At 38.1% G+C, this 16251-nt stretch overlaps 1 protein-coding gene across 5 annotated transcripts in view; it reads right to left on the bottom strand.

Moving 5' to 3' along the window:
- Nucleotides 1–16251, bottom strand: part of RALGAPA2 (Ral GTPase activating protein catalytic subunit alpha 2) — a 319809-nt gene that overhangs the window by 182499 nt on the left and 121059 nt on the right. For 3 of the 5 annotated variants that reach the window (XM_059406446.1, XM_059406444.1, XM_059406448.1), the window contains 5 exons: nt 14676–14816; nt 8372–8506; nt 6850–6908; nt 1858–1948; nt 263–439 (listed from right to left, as the gene is read on the bottom strand). In XM_059406446.1, coding sequence (XP_059262429.1) covers nt 263–439; nt 1858–1948; nt 6850–6908; nt 8372–8506; nt 14676–14816 — 603 coding nt within the window. The remainder of the gene's footprint in view (nt 1–262; nt 440–1857; nt 1949–6849; nt 6909–8371; nt 8507–14675; nt 14817–16251) is intronic. The other 2 variants (XM_059406445.1, XM_059406447.1) reach the window with 2 other exon arrangements.

The raw sequence follows: 16251 nt of genomic DNA, 5'->3' as shown, positions 1-16251 counted from the left end.
ACTACTCCCTCCCATGGTGGTCAGTTGGCATCAGCATGGCTTGCTTCCTCCCATGTCTGACCTCTGTTTTAGGATCTTCTCCACATAGGACTCTGAGAATTCATGACTGATTATGAACAGGTGGTTGGGGCCGCCACAGCAATTTGGCCAGAGGTAGCACCCCACCATCATTGTGCTAAAGGATTACTAAAATTCTTGCAACTGGGAAACTCTCGGATTCCCAACTGGTAACACTGGTGACTCTTTTTCAAAGAGCAGTTACCTGTTAAGTTCGAAGCATCAGTGGGACTCAGCTGTAACCAATGGCGGGCATCGGAGTCAGTCACAGCATCTGTGGGAGTATTCAGTTCTGGGTCTTCCTCACAGGTTGGCCATGGGCTCATAGACAGCTCTGCCTCATTGTTATAGCCCAGAGCTGTGTCACTACTGATACTTTCACCTGGCACAATGGAAGAACCGAAGTCTGAGATACAAATAGCTGGAAATCAGAATATTCCCAATTACCAACATGAAACTAAGCTGACAAGCAGGAACTGTTCAGAGTCTAGGGGCTTAAAAGCTGACATTGTGGGGATCTTGGTCAACAAAACAAAGCTCCAGATGCAGGGCACTAATGGTCATCAAGAGCTCCCCTACCTACCACGAAGTTACAGTCTTTTCAAGGGAGGCTTCAATTCCATTATCTCAGATCCCCAAAAGATTACATCAAGTCCTTCAGCTTTCTACTGCAACCGACTCAACTACGATATGTGCACAAGTGGAAGGAGAAGATGGAAATTCCTTTCACCACAAATTCAAGTTTATTCTACCAGCCGCAATAGCCTAAGGATGTTTTTTACCTTGAGCTTAAGGTTTAGACCTAAACCCAGAGTGAATCACCCAGGCTCATAGGAGTTGAGGTGTCCAACTGCAAAAGACTTTTTCTAAAAGAAATTCTTCCCCTTAGACACTAAAAAGTTCTAATTTGTCATAATACAATGATGCTTTCAAAGGCTATTAAAGCCTAATAGAGTTATTTAGTCTGACACAAAACAGACCTAGACAGTCTGCTCTTCCAAGTCTTCTGTCTACTTCTTACCAGTTTTATGTGTCTACCCTTTCTGTCGGCTCACTCTTCTGTCTGCTCTTTGCACTCGCTGCTGACAGTCCCTCAGCCTTGCTGCTTCTAATCTGCTGTCCTCTCTTCACGTCCCAACAGCTGCAAGTTGTCCCAGCCACCAGGTAAACTGAAAGCTGCCCCAGTAACCAACCTGTCAGGTCCCTACTTCATTTGCCATAGAACTCTAAGCCAACAGGGTCTGAAGGTAGAGCCTAAGAGGAACTCCTCTACCTCTACCAAACTACCCTAGATCTGCAGTTGTTTCTACGCTTCTAAGAAGGGGGCAGGCAGGAAGCTGACTTCAGGGAAACAGATTATTAGGGGCACAGATTGCATACAGTATATAACATCTCTAAGGATTTGAATCAAATTTCATTTTTTTAAATACTTATACCATTGACTTCAGTGTATTTTTGAAGCATTTTGCCCCTAGCCTGTGGGAACTTCCTGGGGACGATCGTTTTTCCTTCTGGGTCTGTTTGCTCAACCAGCCACTGGTCTTGCTTGTGCCTCTCACTTGGACGAAGGCCCAGGGTGGAAGGACAGGCTTCTATGGCACATATAATGGACTGGATCTGTTTTACTGTATATGTGGACTAACCATCCACCAATCCTGGGATTCCAGGAAAAAAGATGTCCCACTCCACAGCCATGTCTCTTCAAAGGATAAGATACCATACAAGTCAAAAAGTAGAAGGAAACAAAATAGATTTGACTCTAAAGTTGGACGAACAGAGACTGCCATTCCTGGAACTTACTCTTCTGTCTTTCCTTACATTTTCCTTGTGTCTGCTGCAAATCATCTTTTAAATCCAATTCAGCAGGGCTGCTGCTTCTTCGAACTAAGATCTTCAGACAAAAAGAAATAATGCATTTGTTATAGGAAAGTTCTAATTTTTATAAGACTGCTAAGTTTCTAGTCCACACTTCTAAAGAAAAAGAAACAAACAATAATAATAGCAACAAAAAATTAAATGATGTTTTCCATTTGAAGGATATGTGTTCACAAGTTACTATAATTGAATTATAAATTACTCAAGATCTGAAATTTTTGGCTTCTCCTTTGTCAAGTGACATCCAATTAAATTGATCTACTGAGAAGGGATGCCAGTTTCTATGGAAGTAATTTATTTTGAAGTTTTATTTGTACCTCTGCTTGAGCACATGTACATAAGGAAACCAATTCTGAAGAAGGCCTAAGTTACCATGGAATGGTGAGGGTGCTGGCAGAAAAGGTGTAAACTCCACCCAGACATCTAAAGGTCACTCAGTGCCTCCTTGTTAAATGTGTAACAGACTTTCCTGAGCACCACTCCACACTGAACCCTGTGTTAAATAGAAAGGACTAAAACATTTGGAGGCAATGTCTATGCTCCACAATTTGTAACTTGCTTGGAGAGACAAAACATACACATTACACAAAATGATTACAGTGTACACAAGCAAAATATGCAAGTAAACTATCTCTAAAAGGTATGCAGAATAAAGTGTTACCTTAATTGGCTCACAGTTACAGGAGAGCTGTTCAAGAAGGCAACAGACATGAAGTGGTAGAGAGAAGGCAGGAGGGGATTCAAGGCAGGAAGCACTGAGTGGTAATCAGCAAGTTCTATGTGCAGGAAAAGAAGCTGATTATATAGCAGGCCATGCAAGGCAGTCAGGTGAAGAAGGAAAATGTTAAGAAGAAAATGCAGACCACCCTCTAAAAGAGGTAGCTGCCAATTGGCCTTCAACATCAGGCTTACAAATTTCAACCCAATATTGATAAAATGAACAACTGTATGTTCCAGACAATAGTTTACTGTGATTAAAAATATAACTAGAAAGATAATCTATCCCACAGTTATCTGTGGGATAGATTAAAATTCAGAAGAGAATTGCTATGGAACTGTTATAGTGACTAAGGAATGAGAGGATAAGGCTTTGATGGTGGAAAAGGAGAAAAGACAAATAAGAAAATGCTGTAGAATGACAGACAAGAGCTTATATGAGAGCTGTATATGGGAGTGGAGGAAAATTAAATCACAAAAGGGTATGAATCTAGGGGGACATGAGAACGATGGTGACAAAGGAAGGAGGGAAGGAAGGAGAACAGCAGGAAGGAAGGATGGAAAGAAGGAAAGAAGGAAGCGTAAGAACCAAGGAACTTGAGAAGATTTCTGATATTTTGATATTTTGGACTAAATGTCCAAAGCAAATATATTGTAAGTGGGCACCAAAACTCTAGGACTAGTGAGAGAGAGGAGAAATTCAGGAATGAAGATGTAACATTTAAGGTCCTCCAGGGCAAAGTGCATAAAAAACCTGGGGTTCAATGAGTTGACTAAAGGGAAGACCACTAAACAAGCAAACAAATGAAAAAGAGGGGCAGAGATGTATAATTAAAAAACAGAATAATTATGAAGCTAAAACAAAAAAGTATGTCATGGATTAAATTTTCAGAAGACTACCACCACACGAAAAAAATATTACCCAGCCTTAGAGAAGGATGATACAGGGCACCTGGATGGCTCAGTCGGTTAAGCGTCTGCCTTCGGCTCAGGTCATGATCCCAGGGTCCCAGGAACGAGTCCCACAACAGGTTTCCTGTTCTGCAGGGAATCATCTTCTCCCTCTGCCCCTCCTCCCACTAGTTCTCTTAATCAATCTCTCTCTCTCTCGCTCTAATAATCTTAAAAACAAGAAGGATAATATATGCCTAATGTGATAACAGAAATATACCCAGGATCTTTCCTTAACTAAAAAGCAGAATGCGGGCACGTCAGATTCTGACTACATTTCCTCCAGCTATAGAAACAGATTTTACACCAAAATTTCAGGCTCACAGGAGTAGAATAAACCTTCCAGTGATCCACACTCTGTCCCCAACCCCTCCCACAAAGTGAGCAGAAACCAGAGCAGTGAAATGGGGCTGCTGTAAGGGTAAATCTAGTATCACCACTGCCAGTGGCAAAAGGACCAAGAGTCTAGGATTAAAGTAGCACTCCTTGGTTCCTGGAAGAAACAAATACACGTTGTTGTCCTGGTGAAACTCCATCACTTCAGACATTCAGATTTTCTGTGGATTAAGGTCCATCAGCTAGGAACTCCCAATAAAAGATCACCAAGCACCCAAGGAAATAAATCACATGTACAAGAGTTTCAGAAACAACAAATATCAATCAGGCTTATACCCCATTCCCACCCCTAAGGATTTCAGATAATCAGAAAAAGAATCTAGAATTGTAATTTGTAACTGTTTTAAAGGAATAAAAGATAGGAATCACAAAAGTGAGCAAGCAAAAGAACTTATTAGAAATTGCAAGAAATCTTTAAAAAGAATTAACCTAAACTTTCAGAAGCAAAAGTTATAATGTTGGAACTAAAAAACTCAGGGGAAGTATTAAATAGCCAACTCCATATAAGTAAAGAGAGGAACTATCAAACTGAATGAAAGACAGATCTGATGAATTACCTAGAATGTAGAAGAGGGCCAAGAAGAGTGGAAAATATGAAAGGAGACAGAACATGGAAGATAAAAATGAGAAAGTCCAAATGTATTTCTACTCAAAATTCCAGGGGAAAAAAAAAAAAGAGCTGAAAGAACAAAAAGAGGCAATATTTGAAGAAACGATTATCAAGAATTCTCCAAAACAATGGAAGAACAAGCATTCACAGATGCATGACATATAGCATATACAAAAATGACAAATGTATAAACCAAAAGGAAATGCACCTAAATATAATGTAGGAAGACTGAAGGGCAAGGACAAAGAACAGCAAAGAACAACAACTAGACAGAGTGGACAGAAGAATTCTCAATAGCAACAATGAAAGACAGAAGATAGTAGAAAAATAGTTTTCAAAAGAAGGTGGGCGGAAGGGAGAAAGAAATAGGGGAACTATAGTAATTAAGATGTTATACTACTCTCCACAGAGACAAAGTACCAATGAGTCAGGATAAATATATATGAGAGAAAGGTATCATTTCAGATCAATGAAGGAAAAATGAGTTATAAATGAGACCTAGGACAAGTGGTTATCCATATGGAAAAAAATAAAATAAAATTAGATTCTATCTCACTCCATAAACAAGAATCAACTCCAGATGGATGAAAGACCTAAACGTGTACACCAAAACTGAAATACTTGTAAGTATTCTTATGCTTGTAGAGTTGGCATTTTAAGATTTTCATAAAACCTAACCACAAAAATGGTTAAAAATACCCAGTTTAAAAAAAAAAAAAAGAACTTCTGTTCATCAACAGGACACCCTTGAGAGACTGAAAATGTAAGCCATGTGCTAGAAAAAAAGGTATTTGGAGAAATATAACCAAAATAGGATCAGTCTTTAGACTGTATAAAGAATTAGTACAAATAAAAGAGAAAAAGACAAAATATCAATAGGAAAATGGCAAAGATACCACATGAAACAATGGTCAATCAACATGTGGAAAGATTTTAAACTTTATTAGTCTGAGAAATACAAAATAAAATGAGATCCCATTTTCACCCATCTGACTCATAAAAATTTTTAAATCTGACAATTGCAAGTGTTGATTTGTATGAATGGGAGGGAACTCTTGACACATTGCTGACAAAAAAATAAGTGGTGTAATCACTTCGGAAAATACACATTCTCCCATTAAAAAAATAAGGAAAACTAAAGGATATAATATTTGGAAATACATACATATAGAGAAAAACTACAGAGCAAAGCAAAGACATGATAAACACAAAGCCAACATAATGCTGCTCTCTGAGGGGACAAGGAAAGAACCTATAGGCCAAAGCAACAGCATCTGAAAAATTCTAGTTCTCTAACTGGGCGGTGGATGTGTAGGTGTTTGATTGTTGAAATATACATACACATATATCCAGAATATACATACATAAACTGGTATATGCCCCTTTAAAAAATAAAGACAGAAATAAAGACTGGTTATCTTCTATGCAGGAGGACTAGGGAGCAGATTTCTCTGTTTATTTTGCACCTTTCTGTAATGTTTGAGTTTTCCATTAATATATACTACATATTTTTAAAAATGACTAAGCAGGAGTTATCTGAGTGCATGAGATATGGACTACTTTTCAATGTTCTTCTTTATACTTTATATTCAGTCTAAAACAAACCAATACATGCTATTTTACCTTTTTCTAAAAAAGAAATCATAACTGATCTTTGCAAAAACTCACTTAGCTAGCATCTCATGTTAGGTGGAACATACTACTAAAAGCAGTTATCAGGAAGAGGGAATCGAAAATGTTTGACAGGAAAGGATACCTGCTTAATATAGAGTGCTATATGTACAGACCAGAAGGTAAATTCCATTGTCCCACTATTTTTTTCCATTTTTGTAATGTGACTGTAATTTTACACAGAAAGCAAGCAAGTCTTAAGAGATCTCAGTAACTGATCACCAATCACAATAACCAATAGCCAATAACCCATCCAAAGGGAGAAATGTTTTAAAAGTACGTATTGCTGGGGCACCTGGGTGGCTCAGTAGGTTAAATATCTGCCTTCAGCTTAGGTCATGATCTCAGGGCCCTGAGACCAAGCCCTGCTTTGGGCTCTCTCCTCAGTGGGAGCCTGCTTCTTCCTCTCCCACTCTCCCTGCTTGTGTTCCCTCTCTCGCTATCTATCAAATAAATAAATTAAATCTTTAAAATAAATTAATTAATTAAAGTATCACTGCTACTAAGAAATTTATTTTGCCAACAATTTATGTTTATTTTTAACAACAAACTATAGTTCGAAAATATCTTACTGTTATTCCTTCATGTTCTTTCTTCACATGTCCTTTATTTTCTTGAATAGCCTTGGACTCTGAGGGGAAAATTTATAAAATAAAATTTCAGATGATAAAATTAGAAAAAGATTTTTATGTATGAGTAATAAATCAAATTTAGATATCCTAAGATACGTAAAAACAGAAATTACGGATCTGGCAAACTGGTAGCCTACGGGTCAAACCTACTCTACAGAATCTTTGACCCCACGGGGAGTGGACTGAATGCTATTCACTGTTGCCAACAAGGTCCACTTAGCACATTGTGTTAGTGCAAGGGAGGGCAGCAAGACCTCTCCTGGGGGCCTTCAGAGAGGGATCTCAGCGGAAAGCTACCTGAGTTGGCCAGGTGAACTGACAGGAAAATAGAGCAGTACAGTGGCTCAGTATTACTCAAGAATAAAGACTGGGGAGAAAATGCAAAAATAACCAGTATCAGTAATAAAAAAGGGAGTATTGCCACACAGCCTATAAACATTCAAATGATAAGAGGCCAATAAATTTGAAAAAATATATATATATCAATGGAAAAAACTCCCAGAAAAACATATCTCAATCTGAATCAAAATAAGGAAGTATCTCAATAGTCTTAAAATGATTTATAAATTTGAATGGTATTTAAAAATCTTCCTAGAAGAAAACTCCAGGGAACTGGTGGATCTACAAAATATTTCAGGGGGAAAAAAAAAAATCACAGCAGTCTTACACAAAACCTTTTGGAGAAGAGAAAATCTTTCAGATAATACATCTCTCAAGTTATTTCTTAATTGTATTTTCTTATTTCAACAAGATCTCTAAGAGGGAACACTTGCCTACTCTTTTGATGAGGCTATGAGGTAACTTACTGATAAAGAAGCTGGTTTATTTACTTAACTGATGAAACTAGAACTAAATGATAATAAGCACACTCACTGACACAACTAAAACACGCACTATCACTGAAAAATACATTGTTTGCTGTTTAAAGGTCTAGCCATCTGGCTCTTTGCCGTCCATGCCCTGCTGTTGCTGAAAGGTGTTGGAGACACTGTGTGTTATCCCAAGTTATTGTTTCAACTTCAGCAGAGTCCACTAGCTGCTAATAAACTTTCTCACAAGTCTGGCCAGGTCTCCATGCTCATGGTCACCTTTTATGGCTCTCCTCACACAGCCCTTTCCCATGCGTCCCTCGCCGCCCCCTGCCCAACTTTGCTGCTCTTGCTGACCCCGTGGTGTAGCATTCTCACATCCCACCTATTGCAGTCCCTCTGGACTTCTCTCCAGTCCTCAAACAGGCTACTCTTAAAAGAGGTGCACCTAACTATATATAATTTAGATAAATGTATTAAAATAAACTGAAAATGTTTCATTGCCAGAACTCACATCATTGCAAACTTAAAAAGAAAGTTCCCTTAAAAATAAATGAAGTCAGGTTAGAATAAATGTAGAATGCAGTCCGGCCTGCAGCTCCTTCCCAGCCAGGACCTGCAGCCCTGTGTAAGGAATTGCTGCTACTCCATACCCTGAGGAGAATCTGAGCACAGCGGCTCAGTGACGTCAGGTGTGCTGCTACTCCGCGTGAGGTGCTGCTGCTCCACTGCCAGACAGCCCGATTCAGCTGCAGGTGCATTTTCTGACTGCTGACATTCTTCCACCTCTGTAGGCGTGAACACAAAACATGCAGAGATGTATTTCAAGATTTTTCAAAATAATTTCACCACTGAACCAACTGATTCTAAAAAAGTAGTTTTAGATACCCCCCAACAAAAATTATACAGTAAGACAATCTGCATTTGCATCGTAAAGTTTTCTACACTTGTTAACAGTGATATTCCACTCCCAGAATACATTTTAAGTTCTGCAAAACATTTTGATTTTCAAAGTGAGAAAAAAAAAGAGAAAAATCTGCTGAAATGGTTATGAACTGTAAAAGTCAGTTGGAATTTTAGGGACAGGCATGCCAAGGAATGAGAGAATGAGGAGATACACGGAATAGGTAATTTACACTTGAGGAGAGGAGAAAGTCACATACACACCCCTCTCTAGGAAATGGGAATTTCAATTCATTACTCCTTTTAACAGATAAATGCACAAGTGTCCAAAATAAAATACTGGGTAATTCTTCAATAGCTTATACTACCAAATGCAAAGTTAAGTTAATCACTAAAGTACAAAAATGATCCACTTGTATTTTTAAAGAATCAATATATAAATGCCATAAAATAGAAAACCACAGATGAGTACCGACCACTGGACAATGTCAGCTAGCATTATTATGAAATACAAGCTCCTAGAGAATGAGTTCTCTATACTCTATGTGGCTCCAGGGAGGTCCCTCTAAACTTGAGATCTGTCTGCACCACTTGTCTCCTGCTGTGGTCCTCCATCACTGTACAGTCAAGCCTATGTTGCACACAGTGAATAGAGGGATTCCCCTGACCTCACCCTACATATGTGATCCCCTACACATGTAACACACCACACAGGTGGCCCCCCTCACTCACTTTAGTCTCAAGCAGTGCTAGCTCACCTGTGTCTGCTACTCTCTCCCTTTGGCTGCTCACTCCTCCATGCTAACTTCTGACCTGTTACTGCCTGCATCCCTGCCTCCTGTGCTGCTGGGACGCCCCTCCTATTGGACTTGCCATGTGGTCCTGCATATGAACCCCACCACTGCAGCCCTCAGCAGACTCCACACTCACTCAGAGAACTGTGAAACTTTACGTCTATATAGCTAGAACATATTTCCAAAAATTTTAATTAACTTAAGTTTCACTACTTCTAAAAAGAGACAGACCCAAATTTAGCCCGTATCATCCTACCTGGCAGTGTTACCCACTTTCTCACCTGAAATGAGGCTTGTTGCCCACATTCCACCCTCAGTTTAACCCTTTACTCCAAAGATAAGCCAAAGCGCTGGTTCTCCCTAATCAGGAAGTCAGAAGATTCTAACTGTAATACACAGGACTTGCTGTTTTTACTATCCAAATAAAAATTCCATTTTAAAGTACACTTTTACAAGTTACGAGACTTCAAAACTATAAAATTTGTGTGATGCTTCACTTATAATTCAGAGTACCAGGCCACAGTCTAAATTTAGAAACCCAAGGGAAACTGAACTTAGGGCATGAGCAAACAAAGGCCAAGGCAGCAAGAACACACAGATCCATTAAAGCACGGCTTTTCCAGGTTGTCTTTGCCCTTCTCTTCTCTTGAATAGTCAACTGTTCATTTACCCGCAGAGAGACACAAGACATGTGTACATTTCTGTGATGTCCCCACATGGCCCCAAGCACAGACTAGGCCCTTTTCACAGGTCTGCTTCTAGGTTCTTTGGCATTAGGCAACAGAAGCCAGAAGATACCATGGGACCAGCCCCTTCCGGCTATCTTCCTTCATTGTTTATTCTAATTATGCAAGACAGTGAAACCTTCTGGGTAGTGTTCATATTTGTTAATGAACCTACTTGTTAATCTAATATCAGTAGAGGGAGCCCAAGAGCTTCCTAATTCTCTAAAAAATAATTGGCAAATGTCAACTTTTATGGACAGTGGGAAGAGTTGGTTTAATTCGCTTAAACTTGGTGCCAAAAGCTGGTAGATGTTGGCTTCTGGGCTAGAAGCAGAAACAAATAAAAGCAAGGCCAACACTGGCAGCATCATTTCAAAGATAAAGAACATCGCCATCTGGTGGGATACAGGACAGCCACAGCACCATGGCTTCCAAATTCGAGTGTCCCCACTGGTTCTCAACACAAGAGACGGGCCAAGAGCCTGCCATCACCAGCTGGTGTGCCTTCCCAACAGACTGGCCTAATGCAGCTTTAAGGCTTTGTTTTTGTAAAACTGTTGGTAGGGACTTCTCAGATGGAACAAGTCCAAGACAACAGAAATCACCAGTAGTGGTAAGGATGGGAACATCCATGATGAAAATGGAAAGGAAGAGAAGAATCACAGTGTCAAATGTGCTGTTAGGGCTGCTGTGCCACTTGTGCTCTGAGCTACTCCTAGAGTTGACTGTTAAGTGACAGAGTGTGGAAAAATAAATTCTCATCCCACAATTAAAACTCAATCTCCTGATTTGCAAATGTACATTTCTTGGCTTTTTCTCACAATTTGTGCTAAGTATATACTCAATATATGTCTTGCATAATGAACAAATGAATACCAAAAACATTTTGTTAGTACTTTTTCTTTTTTTAAACAGTTCTTGAGCTCCCTCTGCTGGCTTTTTATTTAAGAAAGCTGCTTGTTAAAGCTGCTCCCATTCCAGCTGGGAGCAGTCGTTTTTTCATAACAAATTAAGACTATTTTAACACCAATATACAAATATCAAGATATAGGATTATCTGATAATCAAACAGAAATGAACAATTTCAGTTATATAAAAATTACAGTATACATTCTGGTAGGTCTAATGAATTTTCTCTTTTGAGTATCACACAATTTGTTTGAATCATATCAAAGAGCTAAATTCTATCTCAGGCTCACCAAATCATTCACTTTCTCTCAAGCACTGCTAACCCAATAACCCAAATTTTAAAAATACTAACCTTCTAGCTTCTTGACAGTGTAAGTTACACAACACTAGTATTAAATTGTTGCTTTCTAAAGCTCCATTCAAAACACCAGGAAAATGACCAAATTAGAATTACTTCATTTTTTTCCCACTGAGAGAAAAATCCACATGATTAAATTAACTATGCAAAGTCTTTAGAAACTTCTATTTATTCCAGATGTCTGACTATTTTTCAAAGAAATTTCACTCACTCTTTAATCTAAGGCTTCCTTAACCAATCTTATTAAATGAAGTGTGAGAGTCATTCTTCAATTACCAAAATTCTGGGTTTCATTTACCCCTCATACAGAGTTGCAAAGGCAAAATTAATAGTGTAATTTGCTTTTAAAGTATGGTACATGATACTGACTTGGCCCTATAAAAAGCACAAGAGATATAAATCAACTCATCATCTTGGGGTTTCTTAGGAGGTCCAACTATGAGTCAGTTCATACACAGGTACTAGCTGAAAGCCTGAGAAACAGAAGCAGAAGCAGCTAAACAAGGCTTTCACTTAGGTACCACTGAGTCTCTTTTAGAATGAGGTAAGATCATTGATCCTCTAATTACTACTATTACAGTGGCCCCAAAACAAAAATAAAATCTATCATTTACATGGCCTATGAGCACTACAGATTGATAAATGTCCCAACATAAAGCCAGTTAAAATTGTAAAACTGCTGGAAAGAATTGTTCCCACAAAGGAGAAAGAGGAAAATCACTGAAACTGTCAGTTCTACCTCCCAGATGTTTATGTAGCTATTCATATAAATGGCATACAGGTGGTTATTACTTTCCCAACCAAAAGTCTGATGCCACCAAATAAAGAACCCTATAGGGACTAGAATAAATATAATAGTGGCTGAAGGTAAGTAATTCTCTACTATTTATATTATTTAAAGCAACTCTGGCATGTTGTATAGTCCTATAGACTAGAAACAAAACAAGAAATGTTAACAAATGAAAACAAAATTAGTAATCATTTTTATAGTAAAGAACTTGTGGCCAGAAAGTCAACATTCATAGTATCTGCATACTATGGATAGGTGGCTATACATCTATCTACCCACATCTATACTTAGCAACAGTAATCAAGATATGTCAACACACTAGGATTTAAATTGGAACACAAATTTAATACTCTAGAGTGCCAACATTCTCTAGTGAGAATGTACAATCTAAGACAGGACTGATACACACTGTTCTTGGCCTAGTCTCTTGATAGGACAATTCCAAAAGAAAACGCATCACCTTAATAGTAAAGAACAAATGGCATCAGACTAAGGAGAAGCTTGCTACGATAGTTGTCAGATGAAACACAGGGAAAAGTAGATTGTTCTCAATGTCACTATGTTGCTAAGTCCCTTTATCCTTTGTGCTATAAAACCAGAAATAAGGACGACAAAGGCAGGAAAATACTGACTCAGCATGTCCTGCTTCATTTCACTCCAAATCAGGGTCTCCCAACCTCAGCACTATTGATACTTTGGGTCAGATAATTCTTCATGAGGGGGCCATCCTGAGGAGCCAGTGTGGCTGGTTAGCAGCATCCCGCTAGATGTCAGTGGCACTGCCCCAGCGGTGACAACAGGACTCTAGACACTGTCAAATGTTCCCTGGGGGGCAAAGTCATCCCCAGTTGAGAACCACTGTTTTAAACCACATTTAATTTTTCTTAAAAAAAAAAAAAATTATTTATTTGACAGACAGAGATCACAGTAGGCAGAGAGGCAGGCAGAGAGAGAGGAAGGGAAGCAGGCTCCCTGCTGAGCAGAGAGCCTGATGTGGGACTCGATCCCAGGACCCTGAGATTGTGACCCGAGCCGAAGGCAGAAGCTTTAACCTACTGAGCCACCCAGGCGCCCCTACATTTAATTTCTGCTGGAACTATGTACCTATCTATGGGAATCAAGAATCTGAGTAAACTAAAATGTAGCAGTGAATGAGAAAAAAGTTTCTAAAATTATTACAAACAGAAATAGGTTTCTTGTGAGAAAATATTCTGGACACACTAGTAGAAACTTTTATGAAAGGAACTATATGGGGGAAAATATGGAATGTGAAACAAAAACTTTCCACCATGAAAAGAACTCCTTTTGGGTACGTATCAGCTGAATATCAGACAAATAGAAAGCAAACTACTTAAAATGCTTTATTAATCATTTCTAGGCAGTAGTACTTTTTTGAAAACCAAATTATCAACTAGTTAATGCTCATGAGTAATTTAACTGACCTGTGACCATATATATTACCATTCTTACTGTGTTTCACCTTTGGTACTTACTACAGAAAAGTATTTTCTAAGAAATGTACTCTTCAGTCTCAATAAAATGGACTTCTTCCCTCATATTCTGCTAATTAAATAATACGGTATCTTACACACTTATCAGGGAAATGAAGATTTGATTCTGCTTTGCTTCACTTCCGTATGGCATGATTAAGTGCTACAAAAAGTCACAAGCAGGCTATCTCTGATACTAAATAAATACTATCTATAATACCATCTTTCTGAAAAATGAACACGAAAACATGTCCCTCTTTAACATGAAGATTCAGTTCATTACAGAATCATTGCAAAGTAACTCGACATGGGCTTAATTATTCATTGTAGAGCAAAGAAGATCCACTGTTGAGGGGTCTGTGCCAAAAATCACCACTTTTGGTGCCATAATGTCTTAATAATCCAGAAGAACACTGTGTGCAAACTACATGTGGCTAAACTCAATTTTAATCGGCTGGAGCCCAAGAACAACATCTCCTTGTTTTGAAAATTGCACTTTTTAGCATCTTTTTTTAAACTCAGATCTTAATAATCAGTGTGAATCTCCATAAACATTATTACTTTGTACATGTTTATGGTTTATTAATTCCAAGGAGTTCTTGCCTACATGAATTTTCCCACTTATCCATTTCGGAGAGGCACTGAAAGCATTCAGACACTAACACACTCAAAACTTTTGTTCTGCAGGCATTGTACAGAAGGCACACTGAGGCAGTCATCACTGTGAAAAACTATGGGCCACAAAATCCTGTATCCTTCTTAACTGGGAAAGCAAAGAACAGTGGTGTTAAAGAAATTTTCTTGACTGTTTAATTGCTACTAAACATCTAACTACATAAAAACAATTATTAATATTCATTAAAAGTGCAATGGCCAGGCACGCATGCATGGTGGGGGACTGGAGGGGTTTAACAAAGGAGGCAAGGCCCAGTGGCAAGCAGGAGAAGCCCAGGGACACTGACGGACACAAGAGACAGCATTACAGTACCTGACAGCCTGTGAGAGCAAGAGGAGTAAGAGAGACCAGGTAAGAGAGCGCTCACGGTGTGGAGGAGGAGCGGGACGCTTTTAGTGGCAGGCAAAGCCTCAGAAAGGTGGACACAGTTGCTGATAGACTGGCTTCGCTTAGCTTCCAGGAGAGATAAAGTAACAATTATGTCAAAAGCACATCAGGATCTTTCACTTTTTTTTACTTCTATTTTTCTGGTCTTTCTTTCAATATTTAAAGGAAGTCATTTTATACATACAGGAAGGCAGTACAAAGCAGGGTATTTAATCGTAGTCTCTAAATACAGCCAACTTTTAGTCATTCTCATGACGTGGGAAAATGGGCAATTCACAAATAATCTTATTTTACAATGCTTTACATGTTTAGCTTTTCTTTTTTCCTCCTGTGTATCAGACTCACATTTGGGTTTTTTATTTGGGAAGACATTATAATCCGTTTTCCCTTCCTAAAGGACACACATATGAGAAGACCATGGGGAGGGAGGGAAAAATCTAGCCTAAGACTAAAATTGCTCTAAAATATAAGTAATTCAAAAATTAGTTTACTGAGAGCTGACTGTATTCAAAAGCAAATCATTTAGAAAATTAAATGTCCTAAAACCTCAGAAACACATAAAAGTCAAGTTGAACATCAAAAGATTTGGAATTTCCATGAAACTCATCCTTTCATAACACACTTAGTGCTTATTAAATCCATAATTTCTTAGTATGAACTTTATAATGCTCTTAAGTTTTCAAAAGACTGCTAGTGAAATGACCATTTGAGAAAACAGAGGAAGAAAACAAAGGAAGAGAATACACCTCATATATATGAAACTACCATCAGTAAGATCACTTTTATTCTTAAAACTAAATATAAAGGTTTACTTGCTGTTTTATTATTTTTACATGATTTTATTTCACATTAATGAAGCAGAAATACAAATAAGAATGATACATTTGTAAAGAGAGAAATAAACTTTTTTCTTCCTTGCATCTTCACGGGCCCCATTCTCTGGCAAATTCCCAGTTCTTTCTCCCACATCTAAATTGATTAATAGTATACTTCATGAATGGGTAAGATAATACTTAAGGGACAATGACTTCCATGCAAATGTCAAACTGACTTACTTCAAATTTCCTAAAAGATGTGTTCATCTCTCAATGTCAGAGGTGTTTAGAAGAGCTTTCCTTTTATAAGTGAAATGACTACATTTTCTCAAAACTGGTCACTAGATATTTTAGAAATAATAAAACTTAGGATAACTTTTTTGTGTGGAAACTGACTTGCTTTAATCATTCATTTTAGACACCTAAAATTTTAGCATAATTCACACTCAGGAACAAAGTTTTCCTTTATAATTTTTTAAGACTCTCCTTGTCAGTTTCCTTTAAGTTGCAAAGTAGTTGATTCTCTGTTAAATTAATTGCCATTTCCCTACTCCGCAATTGATTATTTTATTATTTTCATCTTATCACCATCACTAACATTTTCCCAATCTACATGTAGTCTGTGAGCCAGATTATACTATAATGGTCTTAAATTATTCTTGTATTGGGATTAGGAAAAAAAAGTC

The sequence above is a fragment of the Mustela nigripes genome, chromosome 7, assembly GCF_022355385.1.
Source record: "Mustela nigripes isolate SB6536 chromosome 7, MUSNIG.SB6536, whole genome shotgun sequence".
NCBI classification, from domain to species: domain Eukaryota; kingdom Metazoa; phylum Chordata; class Mammalia; order Carnivora; family Mustelidae; genus Mustela; species Mustela nigripes.
Note: the sequence above shows the minus strand (reverse complement) of the source record. Positions and strands in the feature narration are given on the sequence as shown.